General features: G+C 47.9%; 1 protein-coding gene across 1 annotated transcript in view; it reads right to left on the reverse strand.

The window, feature by feature from the left end:
* RTKN2 (rhotekin 2) overlaps positions 1-25,073 on the reverse strand; it is a 65,158-nt gene that overhangs the window by 21,071 nt on the left and 19,014 nt on the right. Inside the window, 4 exon segments of the mRNA XM_090058709.1 lie at positions 13,627-13,824; positions 17,704-17,706; positions 22,654-22,768; positions 24,954-25,043. Of these exon segments, the coding sequence (XP_089914835.1) occupies positions 13,627-13,824; positions 17,704-17,706; positions 22,654-22,768; positions 24,954-25,043 (406 nt within the window).

Here is a 25,073-nt window from a genome sequence, read left to right on the forward strand (position 1 = left end):
TTGGGCTGCTGCTGTTGTTGCCCTTCCACGAGGGGAGAGTCCTCTGCTGCATGCTACTGCCCTCTCAGGGAGGGGCCCACTGTTCTGCGCTGCATCCCAGCTTCTGCACCCCTGTTCCAGCCTGCTGCCCAGACCACTGCCAGGCCACAGTCAGGTGACAGCCTGGGGAGGGAGCCTGCACTGCATGTGAGGCCCTCCCCCAACATAACTGCCAGAGCCTAAAGGTGCCTTTCTTGCCACAGCTGTCTTGGCAGGCTCCTTCACCTCCACTTTCACCTGAAGCACATCTTGAGTAGCTGAACTAGATGGCTACTACCACTGCTGCTGCTGTTACTATCATCTGTTCTGCTGCTACCCCATCGCAGGAGAGGGAGATTCACCACTCAACATCACACCTGCACTGGATTACTCGCTAATTGACTGATTGCTCCTGCACTCCCCCATAGCTGCCCCACTGCATCTCATCCTGCTTTGTTTTGCTTCCTATTGCTCTGCTGCTGAGTGCCTGGCTGGAGGCCTGAGAGGCTCCTGGACTGAACTTCAACAAATCCCCTCCACTGCTCCAGCCATCTTCTATATCTGCCTCAGCAGCCTCCCCTGTGTGTTTCTGCCCTTGTGTGGTAAGTCCTGTGGTCCACTCCCTATGCCTTAATGTTTATTGTGTGGCCACCACACGGGGGGGGGAAGAGTGACCCAGCCTCCAGGGGCCTCCTCAGCTGCACCTGACACCCCACCCCAGGAAAGATTGAACAGTTGATCCCCATGGAGGAGGTATCAGCACTGCTAGATAGTCCCAAAGAGGAGCCCATGGAGGAAGCTCCTCACTCTGCTGACCAGGGCATACCCCTGAGACTACGGGCACTAAGGCTGAGGCCTCAGCCTACCCAAAGGAAAGTGCAGCAATGGAGCCTCCTTACTCTGATGATCTGGGGGGATACAGAGGCCCTGGGGATCACCCCAGTGAGTCCTGAGAGAGGTCCCCTTTCCCAGGACACCAAGGCAGACACCATAGCCACCCTGGTGCCTGATGGGTCTGTTCTCTCCCCCTCCCAGAAAACCTCACTCCCAGACTGCCCCATGGTCCCATACCAGAGGGGGTCAGAGTGGTGTCCCCTAATCAGCAGGCCAGTCTTGTTGGGGGCCCTGCGCAGACCCCCTGGGGCACCAGCTCTACCCTATCATCTAGTGAAGGAGCTTCACCCACATTCTTACCCCCACCCCTGTCCCAAGGGGCTGCAGAGCTCTCCCAATCCCAACCAGAGTCTGGGGTCTTAGCAGACTAGGGGGTTCAGTTGGTACCTAAGGAGCCCGCTGAGCCCCAGGACCAGGAGAAGGACATCCGAGAATCAGCAGGCTCTGCAGCCTGTAGACCTCTCAGTCCCGGCAGTCCCCAGGGGTGAGCTACTTGCATTTCTTGACCACATCTACACCTGTTGGTCTGCAGGCAAGGTACAGCTCGACTTGGACGGCTGAGGAGATTTTGACAGCATCCTTGCCACTGCATGGACATTGGTGGGGGAAGGCAAGGGGCCCAAAAGCTGCAATGACCAGATCTACAGGCAGGTCCTCAGTTTCATAGATGCCCTCTCTACTTATGGGAGCATGCTACATGAGCCAACAGTCCCCACACCAGGCGATGAGATGCGCGAGGCCCCTGCTGAACTGTCTATTCCACCCCCCCACACTCATGAAGTCATTTAAGATGGTGACCCTCAATACCCATGGCTGCAGGAAGGGTCTCCAGAGATGCTGGGTGCTTTCCTTCCTTCAGGAGGGAGGGTACCCTGTAGTATTCTTGCAGCAGACCCTGATGACTCCAGCTGATGAGCCTAATTGGTGGCTAGAGTGGGGAGGCAGAGTCTTTTTTAGTCACCTCTTGTAGAGTGGCCACTCCGTTCTCCCCAGATATACAGCCGGAGGTTCTCCAGGACACTGAGGTGGTGCCAGGCTGCCTGCTGCACCTCCAGGTCCAAGCACAGGGGCTGGTCCTGACCTTTCTGAATATGTAGGCCCCTGCGAGGGACCCGGAGTTGGCAGATTTTTTTCACCAGGCAGCCACATACATGGGCACCCTCAACCCTCACGAATGCCTGGTCCTTGGTGGGGACTTTAACTCCACCCTAGATCCATGAGATTGGTCAGGCAGGAAACAGAACCAGGCTGCTGTGGGTGTCTGGCATGCCTGTCACCCTACCAACCCCCACCTATGTGAAGTTGGGGAGGAGCAGGCATGCCACTCCCATTGGACCAGGTGTATATCTCTCTGCTGCACATTGCTGGAGGCTGGTCTCTGCGTCCAGGTCCCCTGCAACCAGAGCTGCCCTGAGCAGCGTGCGGAGCCCAGGGCAAATCAGCCCATGTGGGGCCCCACCCCGCTTTGATCCCATGGACCCTGAACTTGAAGAAGCTGCCGTTGCCACCAGTAGCAGCACGTGGGGAGGTAGCAAGTGACTGGATGCAAGCTCCGCACCACCGCTGCTCCATACAGCTCTACAGAGCCCCTCAAAGCTCAAGGCCTGGGGTGGTTGCCCCTATTTGCACCCCCTTCCAGGGACAACCCTGTCTGCAACACTCACCCAGGGTGCTGACCTGCTCATCGAACCCTCTTCTGGAACCCCCAGCTGGAGGTGCCACGAGCAGAGGCACCCCAGTTGTGACGAGGCTGATCCTGGCTTGTGTCACTGATACCAGAAACTTCCTGGACTACAATAGGCTGGCGCATGGTGATGAGGAATGGAAAAGTACTGAAAGAAGTGTATATGTGTCGAAGCAGGTTGGGGGATGTGATGTGGGTGAAAGCTGAGTGGGAATAACAAGATGGCTTTCAGGATAAGCTTATCAGGAAACAGCTTGAGAAAATGTGCTTGATTCAGCAAGACAACAAGATGAGTCACTGTCAGACTTCCAAGAGCGTGTTACCAGGCAGACTGACCTGTATGGGACTTATCAGTATATAAAGGAGTCTGTGCTTTGCTCTTGTTGAGACCTAGCTGCCCCTTGCTTTTTCTCCTGTGACCATGCAAAATAAAGCGCTTCTGACAGCCAAACATGATCCTGTCTGAATTTCCTCATCATCTTCGGGGCTCGTCCGGGATGTGTCCTTACACAGACCGTCCCGAGTAGGACCCTCATCTCGGCTCTTCGACTCCATTGCTCCAAGAAGGCTATCCTCGACTCAGTTCTTCAGTTCTGCAGCTTCGACATCCCAGACCCTGATCTGTCTGTTTGGCTCTGGAAAAATCCCTGGCCAGGGTAAGTACCTGCCTGTTTCGGTGTCAGTAAGTCCTAGGCGTGACAATGGGATCCAGCCCAGTTTATGTATCTGAAATATGGGCCCTGGTCAATACAGTACTTAATTAAATGGAACCGGTACACCAATGGTGACCCCAAATTGTGCTGGCCCTTTGATGGGTCATGGGATCATCATATCCTCAAACATCTCCAAGAAAATTTGGAAAGTAATAACCCCATTCAAATGGAAGCCCGGTACCTATGGGAAGACGAGTCCAAAAAGCACCATAAGTGCTCCCTTGTAGCTTCCTATAAGGATAATGAAGAAAAATTTAAGAAGCAAATCGATCACCTTCAGAATCAAGTTAAGGATCTCCAGTGTCAAGGACCAACCCCGTCTGCCCCTTGTTCACCGTATCCAGCTAGGCTTTATCCTGCTTTGCCTCTGCCACCAGATGACCCACCCCAAGATGATATGTTGGATTATTGGGTCCAAAATTTCCACCTGTAAGCAAAAGCCAGAAGAACATGCTGCTGACTACTATTCTCACTTGGTCCAACCTTTAAAGCACATTCTGGCAGTCAGGACCTAGAAACTAGCCTTTCTGCCATGATTATTCAGACCTTTGTTTTAGGGCTGTTACCTAGGATCTCCAAGTCCCTGCAAAACACCGTGATTGGGTGGGAAACTAAACCCCTCACCAAAGTTTTGGCTGCTGCCACTCACTTCTATACTAAAGCCCAACAGCAAAAATCAAAGGCTCAGTACAAACTGATGGCTTTGCAAATCAGAGATCTCCAGGGTAGCGCCAGACCACGGCACTCTGCAGGACCATTTCGCTTGGCCCGACCACCTGGTCCCTCTGACATTCCCAATGATGTCTGTCACTACTGTAAGCAAAAAGGTCATTGGAAGAATGAGTGCCCGAATAAACCCTGGGGGCCCCACGCTCAGCTAGTGCCCCTCCATTTCAGCCAGGCACCCACTGAGCTCCACAGCCTGGACCAGCTCCTCTCCAGTCCTTCGAAGTTGAAAATCAGTATTAGGACAGCCAAGAAGACCCAGAGACTCTAGCCCCTTTACTTTCTACCTTTTCCAATGCTATGATACCTGTTACTGTGGGAGGACAAACTGTTCCCTTTCTTGTTGATACCAGTGCTTCTTTGTCTATGCTTAGCTCTGGTTTTGTTTCTAAGGTTCCCATTTCTGGTGAAGTAATCACTGCTGTAGGTATTGGGGATCAAGCCATTGACCACCCCGTTACACAGCCGCTTTCATTTACTTTGGGTCTCCTTACTGAGCAACATGCCTTTTTGCTGAGCCCTTGCGCTTCTGTAAATCTGTTGGGGCGAGACCTCCTTTGCAAATTGCAGGCAACAATTCACTGTTCTCCAGATGGGGTCTTCCTCACCTTACCCCAGACTCAAATTCCTGCCTTGATGATGACACTAATGGAACAGGAACCCAAGCCCAATTCTTCCTCATTGCAACAGGAACTATTGGCTCACCTTCCTGAGTCCTTTTGGTCCCACTCCACAACCGATATGGGACTTCTCAAGGGTGCCATCCCAGTTTCTATCAAGGTTAAATCAGGAGTGTCTCCCCCATCGATCCCGCAATACCCGCTATCAGTTGCTGCCTCCAGAGGCATTGCTCCTGTAATACAAGGTCTCCTAGAACAGGGTGTCCTGGTACCTACCCATTCTTGTTGTAATATCCCAATCCTTCCAGTCCAAAAGAAGGAGAAGTGCACACCTGAGGGGTTGCCTGTTTATCGCTTTGTTCAAGATTTGCATGCTATTAACAATTTTGTGATTCCCTTGACAGTTGTGGTACCCAACCCCACCACTGTACTTTCTCAAATACCTGCTTCTGCTCTTTATTTTTCTGTGGTGGATCTCTGTAATGCTTTTTTTCTATATCAGTTCACCCTGACTCTCAATATTTATTTGCTTTTACCAACCAGGGCTGGCAATACACCTTCACCCATCTGCCTCAAGGATTTTGTGACTTACCCACCATATATAGCCAACTTCTTAAGTCTGACCTCGATACAGTTCAGTTGCCTCATGATTCTGTGCTAGTCCAATACATAGATGATTTGTTCCTCTGTTCTGATACCCTCCCTCATTGCCAAGTTGACTCTGTTGCTCTTTTAAAACAACTTGCAGCACGGGGACACAAAGCCTCACGCTCTAAGTTCTAATTCTGTCAGAGTTCTGTTACGTATCTGGGATACACTATTTCTCACGGTACCCATCACCTGTCTCCTGATAGTCTTTCCGCTCTTTCCCTTCCACGCCCGCAGACTAAACGTCAACTTCATGGTTTCCTAGGTGCTGCCAACTACTGCCAACAGTGGATTCCTAATTATTCTGGACCTTCCAGACTTCTCACCCTTCTCACCTGTGATTCTTCCCCTGACCTGCTACCCTGGGAAGATGTCCATGAATCTGCCTTCTGTCAGCTCAAGCTGCTGACCTCATTGTTTTCACTCGTGCCTGTCACCTTGCCACTGAACAATCTGCTAATATCTATACCGACTCTTGCTATGCCTTTGGTGTCTGCCATTCTTTTGGACAGATCTGGAAACAGTGAGGTTTTCTTACTTCTGCTGGGACTCCCATCTCTCACCATCACCTTATTACTGCTCTCCTGGATGTTATTCTCCTTCCCTCCACCCTTGCTGTTTTATGGTGCAAAGCGCACACTGCTACTGATGATCCTGTGTCTCTGGGAAATGATAGGGTGGACGCCGCGGCCAAGACTGCCACCCTGTCAGAACTCTCAGCTCCGATCCTTCGGGCTGCTCTCTACCTCTCTTCCCCTGTCTCCCCTGACCTTCCCTTTCTCCAGGATGCCGCTCCAGATGCTGAAAAAGACACCTGGATCTCCATGGGCTGCTCTCTCCACTCCAACTCCTTGTGGTGGCACCTGTCTGGTCGCCTTGTATCCCCCCAGGGCCCTGCTATCCCTCTTGGTTCAAATGGGCCACTCAGTGGCCCATTCAGCCAAAGGACGGATGGTAGCCAAAGTTGACCGCCTTTGGTATGCCCCTGGTTTTTCTGCCATGGCTGTCCATTTTTGTTGCCAGTGTCTGCAGTCTCAGCAACACAATCCTGGCCGACCACCCTGCCAGCCACATTAATTCCACAGACATTTAGGTCTTTACCCCTTTTCTCATCTCCAGATGGACTTCATTGAGTTGCCCAGGTCAGGACCCTGGAAGTATGTGTTGGTCATTGTCTGTCTTTTTAGTGGCTGGCCCCACACATGGACCCACACACCCAGCCCAAGGGATTCCAATAATTGGGGTGCCTTTTTCCTTCGAAGGTTGGGGAAATAACTCAAAATCTAGTTTTGTTACGTTTTTTTCTCATTCTAACAGAATGAAACAGTTGCTTCCTGACTGGTGGAAAGGAACTCGGGACAGCTGGAAATTCTCTTCCAGGCTTGAGGCAGCCCTTTGTTATAGGTCGAATGGAACAGGCCAGTCAGTGGGACATTACCCCAACTGCAGAATTACCTTTGATTATCACCACTGTAATATGACTGGAACTCTGCTGGGTGATACATCCTTCCAGTGTACCAGCAGGCCCCTTACAATTTATAATGCCCTTGGCACCCTGCATGGGCTAATAATGAATGGGTCTGAGTTTTACGTGCTGCTAAATTCCGCTTCTTGTAATCAATCCATACCTCAGCACAGGTTGATGAGGAGCCAATGTGCCCCTTCCTACACTTTACAGGTCAATCAAAAGTGTAGAATGAGAAACACAACCTGTAGAAACCTGAGCACTGCAGCAGCCCCAGGATTGTTTTGGCTCTGCGGGAATGAAGCCCTCAAGATCTTACCATGGCACTGGGTCAGTACTTGTACCCTGGGGAGAATTATCCCGAGCTTTGAAATATGCTCAGACCTCTCCTGGCATGAAGCAACCAATCTCCCACCTGACTTGCTTAGATGCAAGCGAGCCATTGAAAATCTGCTTGTTCACTGTCCTTCCAGGTTCCATTAGTTTACTAGGGCTTTTCTCCCTCGGTTGGAGTGGCTGAATTAGAAAGAGCCATTATAAACATTTCTGGAGTTATGGAGGAGTTTTTCAATGCTAATAACGATGCTTTAGGGGCCCTCAGTGATGAGGTTTCTCAAATGGGATGAGCGATTGCAGAAAACTGTATGGCTTTAGATTATCTCTTAGCTGCCCAGGGTGGGGTCTGTGCTGTTATTAACCATACTTGCTGCACCTGTATTGATCAGCACCAATGAGTAGAAAAGGATCTTTGCACCATGAGAAGACAGTTGCAGGTGATCCATGCAGTTGCAGAGGAGAAACCCTTTGATTGGTGGGGGTGGCTACCAGATGTGGGGGGATGGCTGTTAAATCCCTGTTGAAATGGTGTATTCTGAGTTTATTATGCATTTTTGCCATTTTCATTGTTATCCAAGTGATTTTGTGTTGTTTACGCTGTTGTTTATAAAAAACTGCTCAGAGCTTTTCTAGACTCTCTAGGACCGACTTGCAGATGATGGTGCTCAAGGAGGTGGCCTATGAGTGCGAGTGACAAGAAAGTGTCAAAGGCCTTATGAATATAGAGGTGTAAGCACAAGCGCTTATAAGGGGGGAACGATGAGGAATGGAAAAGTACTGAAAGAAGTGTATATGTGTCGAGGCAGGATGGGGGATGTGATGTGAGTGAAGGCCAAGTGGAAATAACCAGACGGCCTTCAGGATAAGCTTATCAGGAAACAGCTTGAGAAAATGTGCTTGGTTCAGCAAGACAACAAGATGAGTCACTGTCAGACTGCCATGAGTGTGTTACTGGGCAGATTAACTTGTATGTAACTTATCAGTATATAAACAAGTGTGTGCTTTGCTCTTGCTGAGACCTAGCTGCCCCTTGCTTTTTCTCTCATGGCCATGCAAAATAAAGCGCTTCTGACAGCCAAACCATGATCCTGTTTGAATTTCCTCATTAATGGGTCTACACACGACACATGCAATCTACTGTCTGGTCCAGGAGGTGAAATCTGCCCTACCTCCCAACACCCTTGCCCTTGTTGACCAGGTCCTGTGTGGTGGTGGTCCCTGCCCCGTCTCCCCCTCCCATGTCCTCCAGCCCACTCAAGTTTGTTGTGGGACCAGCACCTCGTCCAGCCTTGTGGCACTCCCCACACTGCCACCTAAGCCAGCTGGAGGACATCACACTGGTCTGCTTTTCCACTGTCCATCACCATCACCTCTACTTGCTTGTGTGCTGCACAATTCATCGTGCCACCCTTGCAACCAACCCAGACACCAAGTGGCGGGATCTGCTCAGCAAGGGTGTGGCTAGGGCAACCTAGTGGCTGAGTCTGTACTCCACCCTCATCCCAGAAGCCACTGGAGACCTCAGCTGGCAGCTGCTCCATGGAGCTGTCGCCACAAGTGTATATGTGGCAAGCTTCATGGATACCCTGGTCTCCTGCCCTTTTTCCAGGCGGACGGCACACATGACCCTCAAGTGCGCAAGGCTGCAGCCCTTCCACTTCCACCCCCAGAACCTCCTCCTGAGGAGGAATTTCACACCTCATCTTTCTATTTTTGGTCACCCCATCCACAGCCCAAGTCCCAGGACCTCTTGGTCAACGTCCTCCTGGCCCTAGTCAAGTGGGCCCTGTACTTTACTTTACCAGGAAGGAGACTCTGGCAGAGAAGGTGCTTGGAGATTGTGGGGCCGCTTTCCTCTAACTTACCCATGCATGTTTCTGGGCAGAGAACCAATGGGCGGCATCCACCAGCTCCTTGGATGCCTTTGAGGACAGGTGGGTGTGGCCCGGGGGGATCTGCTTGGTGTCCCCCTCCACAGAACTTCTTTTCACATTTTGAAACTTTGAACCCCTACATCACTCCTATGCTTTTTTCCTTAATTGTCCCACCAAAAAATAAATTAAAAAAAATCAGTTGTATCTTTCAAACTTTGGCCCTGCACAGTGGGGGCTATTAGTTAACTAGGTAGGCCTTAAGTCCCATGATCTGTGGAAGATAGAAATAGACAGGAGCTTCTGGGGAGTGCCCAGGCTTGCAGTACTCCCTTTTCTACCACCTGACCCGACTGGAGGACACCACACTGGTCCACTTTACCACTGTCCATCACCACCATCTCTAGAGGGAGCAGTCCACCAGCTCACTGGATGCCTTTGAGGACTGGTGGGTGTGGGTCAGGGTGCTCCACTCAGTGTCCACCCAGGATGCATCTGTTTTGTCCCTATGACCTCATAAGCACATCCTGTTTTTTCATTATTTGTCCCGAGTATTCAGTTGATGGCTGGAGGTCCCATCATTGCCCAACAGTGGCAGCCACAGTCTCCATAGTGGGCTAGGCCTATGACCCTGGCCATCAAATAGGCCTATCCTGATTTTTTTTCTTACTTCTCCCATGAAATCAGTTGTTCCATTCATCCATTAGTCCCCATATAGTGGGGGCTACTAGTTTATCAGGTGGGCCTTAGAGCCCACAGCAATTTTGAATGGACAAATAGACAGGAGCTTCTACGGCCTGGGCAACTGGTATCTGGGGACACTATCCCTTGTACCAAATTAACTGCTGAAGCATCATCCCAAATTCACTTTTTAAATACCCCAAAACCCATGTTCTTCCACAATTAGAACAAAAGAGATGGAGGGGCGGGGGGGATTGATCAGATGGGCAATGTTTTATTGCTATATTTACATTGTTAAAGCAATTTGGAACCCTACCAGTATCTCTATCATCATAATAAAATAAATCCTAAATATCTGTATGTTTTGATATTTGCTTTTGGTTTCCTTGTCACAGGGTAGGTGTTTGTGTGGGTGGGTGTGGAGGGATGCAGGTCAGTGTGCGGGTAGGTGTGGGAGGACTCTAGATGTGCTAGGGACTGTGTTGGGGGTGCTTTGGAGGGGTGGATCCCCTGCCCCCAACAGGGTCTAGCCCGCCCCCAAAGCACATGGACTGCCCTGCCTGCAGGGTCCCAGACCCCCCCAGCATGCCTCCCACAGTGCTGAGACCCCCCACCCAATCCCAGCCCCCTCCTGCCCCCCCACCTTGTCTAGCCTCCTACTCATTCCCCTGCTCCTCTTCAACCCCGAGCTTGTTCCCCTACTCTTCTCCAGCCCCCAAGGATGGAGAAGAGAAAGGGAATGAGCCAGGGGCTGGAGAGGAGCAGGGGAACAAGCCGGTGTGGCTGTAGAAGATCAGAGGAATGAGCAGGGGGCTGAAGACCAGTGGGGCAGCAAGCAGGAGGCTGGAGATGAGAGGGGAGGGACGAGCAAGGGGCTGGGGACCAGCAGGGGAGGAAGGGGGTCTGAAGTACCAGCCCTCAGGGAACAGAAGACAAGCAAGGGAACAAGCAGAGGGCTGGAGACAAGGAAAGCAATGAGCAGGGGGTTGGAGACAAGCAATGGAATGAGCAGGGGGCTGGAGACAAGCCATGGAAGGAACAGGGAGCTGGAGAAAAGCAGGGGAGTGATGGGGAGGCTAGAGATGATTCAGGGATTCCCCTGCTCAGCTCCAGCCTCCTGATCACTCCCCTGCCAGGCTCCAGACTCACACACCACCTGCAGTTTACCAGCAGCGGCAGCAGCGATTAGGGTGCTCAGGTCATTGTGGCACAACCCCCCAAAATCTTGTTTGGACTGTGTTTTAATTTTTTTTTGCATTAGATACTGCAATTTTGGTTTTGGTTCTTAATTTATAGTTCTTTCAAGGTGCAAAGAGTACACAGATGTAAATAGCCAAGAAGTACCCACATTAACATAAGCTAAATAAAAACAGGAACTCAGAATGGGCTCTCCAGAAGTTATTCAATCCAGCTTTTAAAAACCGTTTGTCCCTGACATAGAAAAGCTATTGTTAAATATATCAGTGATATTAATTAACCCTATTCAAATTTGTTCCATGATATACAGCAAAAGATAGCACAAACAAAATTTAATACATTATCTGTCAATAAAAAAGTATTTGGTGGAGATTATTTAAAGAGTTTAAAATTTTGTTCAAATTATTATTAGGTTTTTAACTAGTAATGGGAGAGAAGTGAAGAGGGGTGGATAGGTTTTAAAGAAGCTGATCTGTTAATGTCAAGTTGTTAATAGAACAGAAATTTTGCAAGTAGCACCTGAGCCATAGTAACACTTAATTGTTCAAAGTTACAGTACTTGCGAAGAAAGTTAATAACAGGACATCAGGATAGGTGTATAAGATCAGTGTTACTTAAATAAATTTAAATATTCAAGTCCTGAAATGAGAGTTTAAACAAGCATTTATTTTTTGTACAACCCTCCATCCCTCCCCTTTCCCTTAACCCAGAATCTCTCCTCCCACAGTAACAGACAGGAAAGAGAATCTCTCAGGAGTCTCAGGACAGAAACAGAAACATTCCCACCACAGTTAATCTGCTTCATTGGGAAAGTGTTCACCATATCTCTTGCTGCCTCATGCCTCCTTGCCAGGACCTCCATTAGGTCCTGCACCAACCCATGCTTCACACAAAGACAAAAATCCCAGCATAGGTCCCGCCAAGGTGTCACAGAAGCCAGGGAACCCCCAGGATCCCATATCTCCATACAAGAATGTGCACTAACCCATGTCTCTGCTAGGGAATTCCTGGCTCCCCTTTCCTCCATGCTGGGGCCCAGGCTGGGTCCTGTGCTGACTCAGAGGCATGGGTCAGCACTTATGCAGACACAGAGGCACAGGGCAGTGTCCTTGCCTCCTTGTTAGTACATGTGGGCCTCTGCTTTATGCACAGGTTGTGGAGTGACTTGGCATGACAGCTGGGGAATTCCCCCCACACCTCCTTGCTGGCCCATGTTTCATGAAGAGGTATAGGTCAGTACAGGTTTCAGTGCAGAGGTATGGGGAACCAGGAACTCCCTGGCTCCTATACTCTACACTGGGACTTAGGTTGGTCCATGTAGCATGGTTCAGCATGGGTCCCAGTGTGAAAACACAGAATCACGTAGGTTCCAGGCCAAAGGTGTAGGGCACCAGAGACTCCCCAGGTTCAATGCCTCCATGCAGGGATCCATGCGGGTGTTCCCTGGTTTTAGAGATGTGCCCTTGAGATTCTGGTGTGGGTCTTCACAAGCAGGGAACCGTGAATTTCCCTGCACCTCTCTGTAAGCAGGGAAAGTTGAGCATGTTCTCCAGGAGATTAAGGGGCCCAATCCCAACCTCACGTCCCCAGAACATTACTACACCTTCTTATCATCTTATCCACTACTGTCCTTAAAATAAATGTGAGATAAATGTTAGATTGCTGTTTCAGTAGGGTTCCAGAAACTTGAATAATAGCTCAAATAAAAAATGTCTCATTTCTGATAATGAGAACTCAAGAATTGAAATAGTAGGGGGTCACCCTACAGATTTGAATCATAGAATCATAGAATCAATGAGTCGGAAGGGACCTAGATAGATCATCTAGTCCGACTGCCTGCCATGGGCAGGAAGGAGCACTGGAGGTGGGAGGGGTCATAAGACCCCAGCCAGGTGCATATCCAGTCTCCTCTTGAAGATTTCCAGGGAAGGTAAGAGCACCACCTCTCTGGGAAGCCTATTCCAGGCTCTGGCCACCCTTACAGTGAAGTAGTTCTTCCTAACATCTAACCTAATTTGCTATCAATGATGTCTACATGCACATGTAACCTAGTAGTAAGAACAGCATAACTAAGAATCAGTCTATCAAGGAAAGATGCATAAAAGTTTCATCACAGAATTGACAGTATGTTAGATAAAGCACACATGTAGGAAGAACAGTCCTATATTATGTGAAAGACCCACATCAGAGGGACTATTAGATCATAGTCTTCTTACAAGTCTGCTATATATTTTTTTAAAAAACTAGAAATGCAAGTATTAATATGAAAACTATTACAATTTCTAACAGCTTCTCATCCATAAATCCCATTGCAATCAATAGAAGCATAAGAAATACCATGGAATTCCACAAATAAAATAAAATAAAAGGCCACCTCTATTTTGGTATCTAAAAGCATATTTGAGAGCCTTACTTAAAATCCCTAGAGTTAAAAACTTCAGCCAGAATACTCATCTACTATTATGAGCCATTTGCTGGTTATACTACAACATGAATATTCATTTTCATACATATGTTAATTATTATACAGCTTTGAACTGTGTTTTGGCTGTGGGAGGAAACATGCTCATACTTTTAAAAACAGAATCAGGCCTCAAGGCTGGAGTACATGGTCTGAATTCATGCCTACATTCTGATTTATCATTTAAATTGCAAATTTTATTCTACACAGGCAAGTACAGAAATATTTATTTCTTGGTAAACGCCTAAAGGTTTACAAGATAGCTTATATACAAGCAAATTAAGAAAAAAGTCAAGAAAAATATTAACTTACAGTATGCGTGGGTCAATGAACAAAAAGGATTCAGAGTTGTCTTCTAGTAGAGATGTGAATTTCTTCCCAGTAACTTTGCCAATTAATGTTTTGAGTTTCTTGGCTAGCTTTTTAGGAGTGTTTGTTACAGATGAAGACTCATCCATACAGCAATTATATACTTCACTCTTCAGCTGGAAGTCAGGTCCTGCTTCATCACTGAAAACAAGTTTTTCAGAACATCTGTGAATTAGCTGAGTGTATAGCACAAGTATTGTCTTGCTCAGATTTGTATCCAACAACGTATCTTGCTGACCAAGACAGAAAATTACATTACATTCCAAAATAAAAGGAATATGTAAGAACAAAATCAAAGACCATAAAACACACATGATAAACATAAGAAATCCAAAGATGAAACTTGAGAAAGCCAAATGTGTTATGGAAATATTCTCTTGAGGCATTCAAACTGATGTGGACATTGGTATCAGAAACCGATGACGCCAAACTTTGGGGTAAAGCATCCACACCTGAAGACAGGAGGGTGATCCAGGCTGACCTTGACAGGCTCAGGAAATGGGCGGATGAGAACCTGATGGTGCTTAACACTGAAAAATGCAAGGTTCTCCACTTCAGGAAGAAAAACTTGCAGCATCCTTATAGGCTCGTTAGTACTACTCTGGCTAGCACTACGGATGAAAGGGACTTGGGGGTCATAGTTTCATAGGTGGTAGGGTCGGAATAGATCATCAAGTCCGAGCCCCTGCCATGGGCAGGAAAGAATGCTGGGGTCAAATGACCCCAGCAAGGTGATTATCCAGTCTCCTTTTGAAGACCCCCAGGGTAGAAGCAAGCACCACTTCCCTTGGAAGTTGGTTCCAGATCCTAGCCACCCTGACTGTGAAGTAGTGCCTCCTAATATCTAGCCTGAATCTACTCTCAGTCAATTTATGGCCATTATTCCTTGTTACTCCTGGTAGGGCTCAGGAGAACAGGGACTCTCCCACAGCCTGCTGGTCCCACTTGGCCAGTTTGTAGACGGCCACCAGATCCCCTCTCAGCCTTCTCTTGTGGAGGCTGAACATAGCCTCTACTCGTAGGGCCTGCCTTCCTCCCCCGATCATGTGAGTGGCCCTCCTCTGGACCCTCTCGATGCTGGCCACATCCCTCCTGAAGTGCGGCGCCCAGAATAGAATGCAGTACTCCAACTGCAGCCTAACCAGTGTCGCATAAAGGGGAAGGATCACCTCCTTGGCCCTCCTCCTGATGCGTTTGTGGATGCATGACAAGGTGCGGGTAGCCTTCCTGACCGCGTCCCCACATTGTTCATTTTGGAAGCAATAATGACTCCAAGATCCTTTTCTGTCTCTGTGCTGATGAGAAAGGAGTTTCCCAACCTGTAGGTATGCTGCTGATTCTTCCTTCCCAGGTGCAATACCTTGCACTTGTCTGTATTGAAACCCATCCGGTTTTCATCCGCCCACCCCTGTAAGCTGTCCAGATCTAGTTGTAGCCTGTCCCTCTCCTGCAGCGTGCCCACTTCTCCCCACATCTCAGTGTCATCCGCGAATTTGAACAAGGTGCTTTTCACCCCCTTGTCCAAGTCACTGATGAAGTAGTTGAACAGTCCAGGCCCGAGGAACAAGCCTTGCGGAACATCACAGCCCACATCCCTCCAGGTTGAAAAAAACCCGTCCACCACCACTCTCTGGGTGCGGCCCTCCAGCCAATTTGTGACCCATCTGCCTGTGTAGGCATCGACGCAACAGTTGCCTAATTTCTTAATGAGTATGGGGTGAGAAACAGTGTTGAAGGCCTTCCTAAAGTCCAGAAAGACTACATCCACCGCAACACCTGCGTCCAAGTATTTTGTGACCTGGTCGTAGAAGGCCACCAGGTTGGTCTGACAGCACCTGCCTCAAATGAACCGTTGCTGCTTGCCCCTAGGCATGATCCCCCCCTGCTGGTCCCTTGCAGTTGTGCTCCTGGATAATTTTCTCAAAGAGCTTCCCCAGGACTGAGGCAAGACTAATGGGCCTGTAGTTTCCTGGGTCCTCCTTCCTCCCTTTTTTGAAAATGGGGACCACATTGGCCCTTTTCAAGTTCTCTGGCACCTCACCAGAGCACCATGAGTGCTCGTAAAACTGTGCCAGGGGTCCTGCAATGACCTCTGCTAATTCCCTCAGCACTCTGGGGTGGGGATCATCAGGATCTGTTGATTTGAACACATCTAGTCCCACCATAAGTTCCCTGACTAGGTTCTCACTGACACTGGGCCTGGCAGCACCTCCTCTGGGTCTGTCAGAGATCCCGGGGGGGGGGGGGGGGGACGGCCCAGTCCCTGCTCAAAAAAATGGAGGCAAGGAAATTGTTAAAGAGGTTAGCTTTGTTATCTGGTGTAACACCAGACTTCCTAGAGTGTCTTGCAGAGGCCCTACATTACCCGGTACCTTCTTTTTACCCCCTATGTATTTAAAAAAGGACTTTTTATCCTTGATCTGGGTCACTAGTCCCAGTTCCATCTCTGCCTAACAGCCCCGCTACAGTCTTGAGCAAAGGAGGTATAGTTCTTAGTGATGGCCCCTCCCTGCCATTGGCTGTACACCTCCTTTTTAGCTTTGAGACGTTCTTGGATGCTTTTGGTGAGCCATGGGGCTTTTGAGCACTCTTGCCCCCTTTGATCCGTGTTGGGATTGTCGCCCTTTGGGCTTGGAGGATCATCTCCTTAAGGAACGACCACTCTTCTTGGATTCCCAACTCCCCTCTCCTCCAGGACCTCAGTGCCTCCCTGACTAGTCTCCTTACCTCATTGAAATCTGCCCTCCTTAAGTCTAGGGCTGTTGCCTTGCTGCAGACCTTTGACACCCTGCGCTGGATGGTGAATTCCAGTAGGCAATGATCGCTATCACCCAGGTGGTCAAGAACCCGCAGTCCACTCACCAGGTCATCTCCCATTGCCAAGACCAGGTCCAACAAGGTATTTCCCTTGGTGGGACTGTGCACCTCCTGAGTTAGATGGAGGTCCTGTAACTTGGCTAGGAACCTATGTGAGCAGTCAGACCTGGCTGACTGCTCTTCCCAGCAGATGTCTGGATAGTTTAGGTCACCCATGATGACCACATCCCTTGACTTAACTGCCTCTACGAGCTGACCTGAGAATTCCCAGTCCAGCTCTTCCCCCTGGTTGGATGGCCTGTAGTAAACCCCCATCGTTAAGTTCCTTTCCCCCTAACCCCCTTGTATTTGAACCCAGAGCACTTCAGTCAGCCCCTCCTCTGACCCAGTGCTGTTTGTTGAGGATGTGTATTGCTTTTTGATGTAGAGCGCCACACCCCTACCTTTCCTCCCTGTTCTATCTCTCCTGTACAGCCTATAGCCCTTGATGTTTACTGCTCAGTCATGCATAGGGTCCCACCAAGTTTCAGTGAGCCCCATTCTGTCATGATTGACCACAAGATGAACATGAGCCTGCAGTGTGATACTGCTGCTAGTAAAGCATTCAAAATGTTTGCTTGCATCCACAGATGCTTCTCAAGTAAATCCCAGGACATCTTCGTCTCATGGTACTCAGCCTTGATGAAGACGCAGCTGGAGTACTGCGTCCAGTTTTGGGCTCCACAATTCAAAAAGGATGTGAAGAAGCTTGAGAGGGTGCAGAGGAGAACTACGCACATGATCAGATGTCAGGAAAGTAGACCTTATGAAGAGAGGTTGACAGCCATGGGACTCTTCAGCCTGGAAAAGCACAGGCTCAGGGGTGATCTGGTGGCCACATATAAGTTTCTCAGGGGTGCTTACTAGGATCTGGTGGAACATCTGTTTACCAGAGCACGCCAAGGGATGATAAGGTCAAACGGTCATGAACTCCTCCATGACCGTTTCAGGCTGGACATAAGGAAGAACTTCTTTACTGTCCGAGCCCCCAATATTTGGAATAGATTGCCACCAAAGGTGGTTCAAGCACCTACTCTGAATACCTTCAAAAGAAATCTGGATGTTTATCTTGCTGGGATCTTATGATTCCTGCTGACTTCCTGTCTGTACTCGATGCTCTTCCAAGGTCCCTTCCAGCCCTAACGTCTATGAAATCTATGAAACAAACTTAAATATGCCCTGTAGTGATGCTGTACAATAATTATACAATACATATATGGTGGTCATAGTCTCAAATTAATTTAAACTGTTTTAAAGACATTAGATCATGTTTTCCTCATTGTGCTACTACAGAAACACTGCCTCCTCAACTGCAAGCACCACTTGTTACTCATGGCATCCACAGCCCATACCTTACCCTGTGTTGCTTCCCACCCAGCACTCATTAATTGCTTCTGTCCTCAAGGTGTAACATCAAAACCTCAAGTGTGACCTCAGATTTCAGGTACAAATGCCACCACAGGTACATCAATAAAGAATAAGCACTTGATCTTTTTGAAACATAAGTCTGTATGCAAGGTTGTAAAGAATTAAATAAGTGCTACAGAAAAGGTTTTTTGTGGATTTAATAGGTAGTTTGTTGCAGAACATGCATGTATTTAGGTTTCATGGTTGGGTTAAAGCCCACAAAATGGTATGGACAGTATGGCTGAGGCAAATAGCAATTTCCCTGATTTTGAGTCCACTAGCTTTAATGGCAAATACACTTGATTAATCCAATGTCAAGTTTGGGTTTTTTTTGTGAGAGGCACATTACAAATGTTCAGTTTTAATCTTTCACTGCTGAAACTCCTGAGATTAGATTCTAGGGCAGTGGTGGGCAATTAGTTTGACTGGAAGGACACTCAATCAGTTTTGGTGTCTTTGAGGGCCACATCTCTCTTTCTCCTTCCCCATCCCTCCCTCCCAGAGCTGTAAAAGCTCCAATTTTTTTCTCTCCCTCTGTCCCCCTCTCCTTGAAACTATAGCATGCCCCATCCCCATTCTTTTTCCTCCTCCCTCCCTTCCCAGAGCTATAGCACACCCTAATCCTCTCTTCCCCCCACCCAGAGGTAGCATACCCTGATCCTCTCTCTCTCTCCCCACCTCCCCAGAGATGTAGCCTGCCTTGATGCTCCATCTCTCTCCTTCCCTTACCCTCTCCCCCACCCACTCCTACTCAGAGCTATAGCACATCCCAATCCCAATCCCCATCCAGAACTTGCCAGCCCCATCCACAGCTTATACCACTACCCACCCAAAGCAGCAGAAGCAGCCCCAGGTAGGTACCACCATCACCTGTAGACATGCCAGGCAGGTGGGGATTGAGGTATCCACCCAGGTCCACAGCTGATGCTGCCGTATCAGCACTGAGCAGAAGCCATCCTGCCCATCTGACACCACATGGCAGCCGGAGCCTCTGGCCACCCCCAGGCCAGACCCCATGGTAGCAACTCATCCACAGGCTGGATGCAATCAGTTGGAGGGTTTGATCTGGCCTGAAGACCATATTTTGCCCAACCCTGTATCTAAGGCATAAAGAAAAAATACTCCAAATGCTAAAAAAAACAACATTATCATTGTTATTCATTAGACAGTTTCAAATTAAGAAAAATAGCATTATATGTGATAGCTATGTAGAGTCTATGTTGCTAGATGTTGCACTAGGTTGAAAATACCCAGTTGTGGCTAGGTTAGTGGGCTGGACACCAATGAGGATGCAGTTTAGGATTAATATGCAATATTTATTAGGCTTTAACCTATAAAATATTGACAACTCAAGCAAATGATTTCCTATATAATACTAATCTATGACAACATACAATAATTGTGTATCTAGCTGGGGTAATGTAGGCCCAGCACTCTTTCCTGCTTATGCAGGGGGTCGGACTCGATGATCTATTGAGGTCCCTTCCGACCCTAGCATCTATGAATCTATGAATTGAACAATCAAAGCTGAGAAGCGATGTCCATTGGGTCACAAGGTTCAGGTCAAGCCCCTTGCTTTCAAAACCACGAGTGGTTTTGGTGCGGCTGGCCAGGGCCCTAGTTTCAGACCTGGTCAACAGCTCATATTTCTTAAAAGGTCATTTAACAATCAAAACATAATCAATCAAAGTAACTACAAACAGCTAAATGGGAAATTACATCCGTTGAGTCATGGGGTTCAGATCAAGGCCCCCTGCTTTCAAGATCGCGGACAACCTTGGTGCGGCTAGCCAAGACCGTAGACCCAGACTTGGTCAACGGCTCATGTCTCTTACAGGAAAGACAGACAAATACAAATATAAATGGCTACATGCATGCTTACCACTACAGCAAACAAGAGGAGCTGCTTCATGGCTGGGAACGTTAGTTTCTTCGCGGAGGCCTCAAGAACGACCCGAGGCAGCGCTCGGGGGTGGGGGGGGGCGACCCTGTGGGTGATCAGTCCGCAGGCCTTTTGACGCTTGAAGTTACGGTCCGAACTTCCCCTGTCAGGGCCTCGTGGCTCTACCCTTTTATACCCTTACTCTTTTTCACTTATTTTTACTGGCCAATTGTGTTACCTTCCTGCCAGCATTCTGTTCACTCATCAGTAGCCCCTTCCTCACTGCAGTCCCCTCATTGTTTTCTGCTTAGCCAGTTATGTTGTAATTTCCTTCCTGCTTCGATGGCAGTTCGACGTGGTTGACTTCCCTGCCTCATGAGCATGACAGGGGTCACCCGTCCAGAGGCTCATGTTATGGCCTAGCATTCTGCCATTTTGCTGCGGCCTGGCCATTCATTTGGGGAGATGCCCACGACAATAGAAAGTGACTTGAATAATCAGTAAAAATAAAAATAGGTATAGCAAAATAAATTCATTGGTTTAAGACATCCTAGATTTTTACACATGAACAGTGATTCTGAATTAATTCTCCAACAACCTAGTGTTCTCCAGTCTAACTTTATCTGTAGCAACAGCAGTTGAATGGATTGGAAAAGTATTTCAAGTCAATCATTGCTCAACTAAGAAGTTGGTTTGAAATGATGATAACATCATTTTATAAATAGGTCTGTCACGGGGCGGGGTCTGAGGAACGGCCGTGATCTCTCCTAGGGCCCCCTACCATGCCAAGTTGGTGTCAATGCATCCTCGTTCTCACCCACCATGTCTTTGATGTTAAGAGTATTAAGGGAAGCTGCCTTTTATCCTACCCCTAACGTATTCAAGTCTGTGCCCCGCCTATGGTGACTCTGTGCACTCACGCCTTAAGGGCAACACATGGCTCCTACCACCCCTGATACCACACCCCAAGCTCCTACCACCCCTGATACCACGCCCCAAGCCTCGCAGATGTACCAGATGTTGTCTCGTCAAAATCCTACCTGTGCCCTTCCGTGGGCACCCCTGGCTCCTCACGGGTTTCCTGGGCTTGTCTTCCCCTGGCCCAGGCCCTCACAGGTTCTCTGGCCTCTTTCTCCCTGGCCTTTCCTCGCAGTTGCTCGTGCTCCCTGCGGACACTCCCTGGCCTCTCCCACGGCCGTCTTGCCTGCGCCCCCACCAGCGCTTCCTGGCTTCTCTTTTCTCTCAGATGCCTGTGTTCTCCACGGCCATGCCCACACTGGGGCCTGCTCTCACGATTGGGGCCTTCCCTCACGATCCTGCCTGCCCTGGGACCCTGTCTCACAATCGGGACTCAGGTGGCCATAGCCATGCCTAGCCCCCAAATTCCCCTCTTGGCTCTTAAGCAAGTGCCCTTCCTGGGGCTCCGCGTCTGTGTGCCCTCCTGGGGCTCTATGCCTGTGCACCCTCCCTGGGGCTCCGCCCGCACTAGGGCCTTTCTCCGTGCTTGGGGCTCAGGTGGCCATAGCCGTGCCTGGCCCCTAAATCCCCTCCTCGGGTCTACAACTCCTGTGGGGCTCAGGCGGCCTCAACCTTACCTGGCCCCCCAATGCACTGTGCCCCCTTCTCAGGGCTGGGGTTAGTGTACCCCTAAAAGCTGTGCCCCCTCTGGCACCGGGGTTCCCACACCGCTGTGGAGCCCCTATGAGGCCTCCTCCAACCCCTATTAGCCTCACCCGGTCCTCCGGTGTAACAACAACCAACAACATATAATAACATGAGCCAATCTGCTGCAACTCAAACTAAGCCTCCTGGCTAAACATAAACCTCTAAGCCACCTGGCTAATCATCAATCAAATCCCTGCCAGGGCTTTCTCTTCCCAGTATCCCCGAGCCGAAGCTGCTCAGGCCATCAAGCTTCTCTATGCTGCCTACTCTAGCAGAGCTTCTTCTCCCTTGGATGTTAGCAGAGAACTACCTGCTTGGCCTCAGCCTGGGCTGTTTATATAGGCCAGGCCCTGCCCCCTTCTGGTCAGCTGACCAAACTATGGTTGCCCCGGCAACTGGCACCTGTACCTTTTCCTAGAAGCAGGGCACTTCAGTGCCCTGCGACACACCTCCCCCTTTAAGTTCATAACTCACTAGGAGCAGGGCACGGGAGTGTCCTGAGATAAGGTCATATGCTTTATAAAGAAGACAAGTATTTTTATAAAATCTTGAGCCCTTGACAAATCAGCCAGGTCTCTGGCTTTGCTACAGGACTTACCAGGGATCTGTATAATCTGTTCTCATGTCATTTAAGACATGGAATTCAATCTTTATTCTGTATATTCATTTGAACAGGTGGCAAAGATGTTTTTAAGTCATTTTAGAAATCCCTTCCCCTTTTAGCTGCCCAGTTCACCAGGTCTTGAATTTGTTTGTAAAATGTAAAGATAATCTAGAGTGCCATGAGGCAGATGAGTTGTGGGAACCTGATCTATTGTTGGAATCAATGTTCATCATTTAACTGTTGTTCTGCAAATTACTTTCAGTTTTCACACATTAAATCTGACTCCCTCTTCTTAACTGCCCTGTGTTTTAAATTACAAAACACTCCAAAATGACACAAAGGAAAAGGCACATATGTCAAGTGATCTAGTTAAAAAAAGGAGTCACTATATACTCAAGAAATCTGGGGAAAAAAGACCCAGTACTCACTGAAATCAACACAAGGACTTAAATTAAACTTAAGGGACATTAGATTGGATCCCACGTGCACATCCTACCAGGGCTTCACTCATAACACAACCTAACATCTTCATCATTCAGAAACTGATACTCTCAACATGGTTACATTTTCAAAACAGATATCAGTTACTGCTTTATCCACAATAGCCACTTCTGTATCAAAAACCTCAGCTCCCATTTTGAATAAGCAAAAACTTGCATAGTGCTGTGATCCTAGGAACAGCAAAAGAAATGTTTAAGCAGAGATATTACATATCACAATGTGAAATGTTTCTGGCAAACAAAAGCTAAAATGAGTTTCACTGAAATTTCACTTGACTTTCTTAACAGGGCATCACAAAATTCAAGTAGTCATAAATTATACATTCTGGAGTGTTACAGTAGGCAAACTACCAAAGCTGCTGCATCAACAGAGCAACATTTGCATTGGGAAAAATTAATTTCAACCTCTGCTCAAGTGTCTCTTTTTGTAACCCTCTATGTTTGCTAATACTTTCAAAACCTTTGGTAAAAAAAGTAATTGTGCTCACTAGCCTTTAATATTTAAAAGTAAAATATCTAATTACCAAAGGTTATATTGTGTTATGAATACATTACATATAGGATTGGAGTATTTTGCCATGCTTACCCCTCTGACCTGCCCAAAAATCAAAGTGAAATCTATGCCAGGTGACAGCTAGAACAGATTTAGGATTAATTTCCATGACAGAGCAAAGTGCATGTATTTCAAGACTTTCCAATAATCCACTTGGTACCAGACAGAACTTTCATTTTAATTTCTCTCTGCTAAGAGATCTCCCTGTAAAGTCTCATTCAGATGCAGGCAAAAGATATTATAATATATTTAACAAGAAGTTTCTCTGCTATTAGTTCAATTACTGGTGGCACTTTTCTATTTATTCCTCTGGAATTTGTATCTCTCATTCTAGAGTCCCTCCAACCTCCATTTACAGCAGTTAGAGCCTCGTTCAATTCAATTACATCTATGCTTCTCCATGTAACTGTTTTATTTTTTTTTTCTTCTGTATAACTGCCGCGCAGCACTCTCACATTTATGTAACCTTGAAGTCTTAACTAGTAAGCTAAATGAGCGCTTTGTATTTTTCTCTGTTGGCATTAAGCTACACATGCGCATTTTGTAGATTTTATTTCTTATCTAGAAGTGTTATTTTTGCAGAAATGAAACTTATGTAAAAAGTCTGCCTAGCAATTACTATGTAAAAGAAACTATCCTATCCCTGTATGCTCAGCTTATATCATAGTTAGTGTCACAGAGGCAGTCCAACCAACATCTATAAAGAGGCAAAGAAACAGAAAACAGCAGAGACGACGACCGGAAAACTCTATAGGCCTGATCACCCCGCAGACCGGTTCTCAGCCTCTCCGTCTGGGCGTACCCCAGCGAAGACAAAGGCCTCAAAAATCCGACAACTGACAACGATTCACCGTGTTACAGTTTTGTACTGTATATCCCATTCATGAGCTGTTGACCAGTTCTGGGACTATGGAGCTGGCAGCCGCACCTAGCTTTGGACTAGCTCCACTGTTGGAACACAAGGGCTGGCTCTGGAACCCCGTGAACCAACAGACCCCCTTTGTATCCAGCATACTGTAACTGAAGAAACATCGGAGACTCCACTCCTCGACTGCCTCTCATCATAGCTTAGACAGCATATCTACGCTCACTATACTTGTATTTACTGCAGCTTCGTTCCAACCAGCCTCCCCTCTTATTCATAAGAGGGTGAGGCCAGGTGAGTGAACAAAATCTTTTTGTTTTATCCTATATCTACTCTGTAATAACTTCTATTACTAACATCCCATCTAAATGAGCCGTTGACCAGTTCTGGGACTACGGAGCCGGCAGCTGCACCTAGCTTTGGACTAATTCCACTGTTGGAGAGCAAGGGCTGGCTCTGAAACCTCGTGAACCAACAGACACCCTATAAATTAAAAAACATTAACAACTTACTCTAAGTCGTCTACTTGTGCCAACTCGGCGAACCTCGAGGGCGGCTATAAAGCTACCTCCAATCCCGCCCCACAAGCCGCGCGCTCGCACAGCTCCGCAAAGCCCGCGGCTCCCCTAAGCGGTGCCGGAGCCGCTAGCCCGGCATTCCGCCACACTCCACAGGAGTCCTTCCACAGTGACAACAGTTCCACTACAACTAGTCATAACGACTCTCAAACTGCTACCACTATCAACTTCATGGTAAGGAAGTTGATAGTGGCAGTGCAGTTAAAAACAAGATGATATATGCTTCTGAATACGCTTCTGAATGATTCCTGCAAAAGAATGACTGAAAACACAAGTCTAAAGTATACGTCCTGTATAACCTTTTGACAAACATTGCTTGCATATATTTGAAAAGAAAAAAACAACTAAATTCTTACATACTTTCTTTATTGTTGAAGTGATCAGAGTCTTTCCACATTAACGGTATTCGGATATCTAAAAAGAAAAGAAAAAACTAAGTTACAAGACACGCTGTAGACGTGCGGTTCAAATAATATAGAT

Source organism: Crocodylus siamensis, chromosome 7 (assembly GCF_052110815.1).
Source record: "Crocodylus siamensis isolate JL-2025a chromosome 7, ASM5211081v1, whole genome shotgun sequence".
Taxonomy (NCBI): domain Eukaryota; kingdom Metazoa; phylum Chordata; order Crocodylia; family Crocodylidae; genus Crocodylus; species Crocodylus siamensis.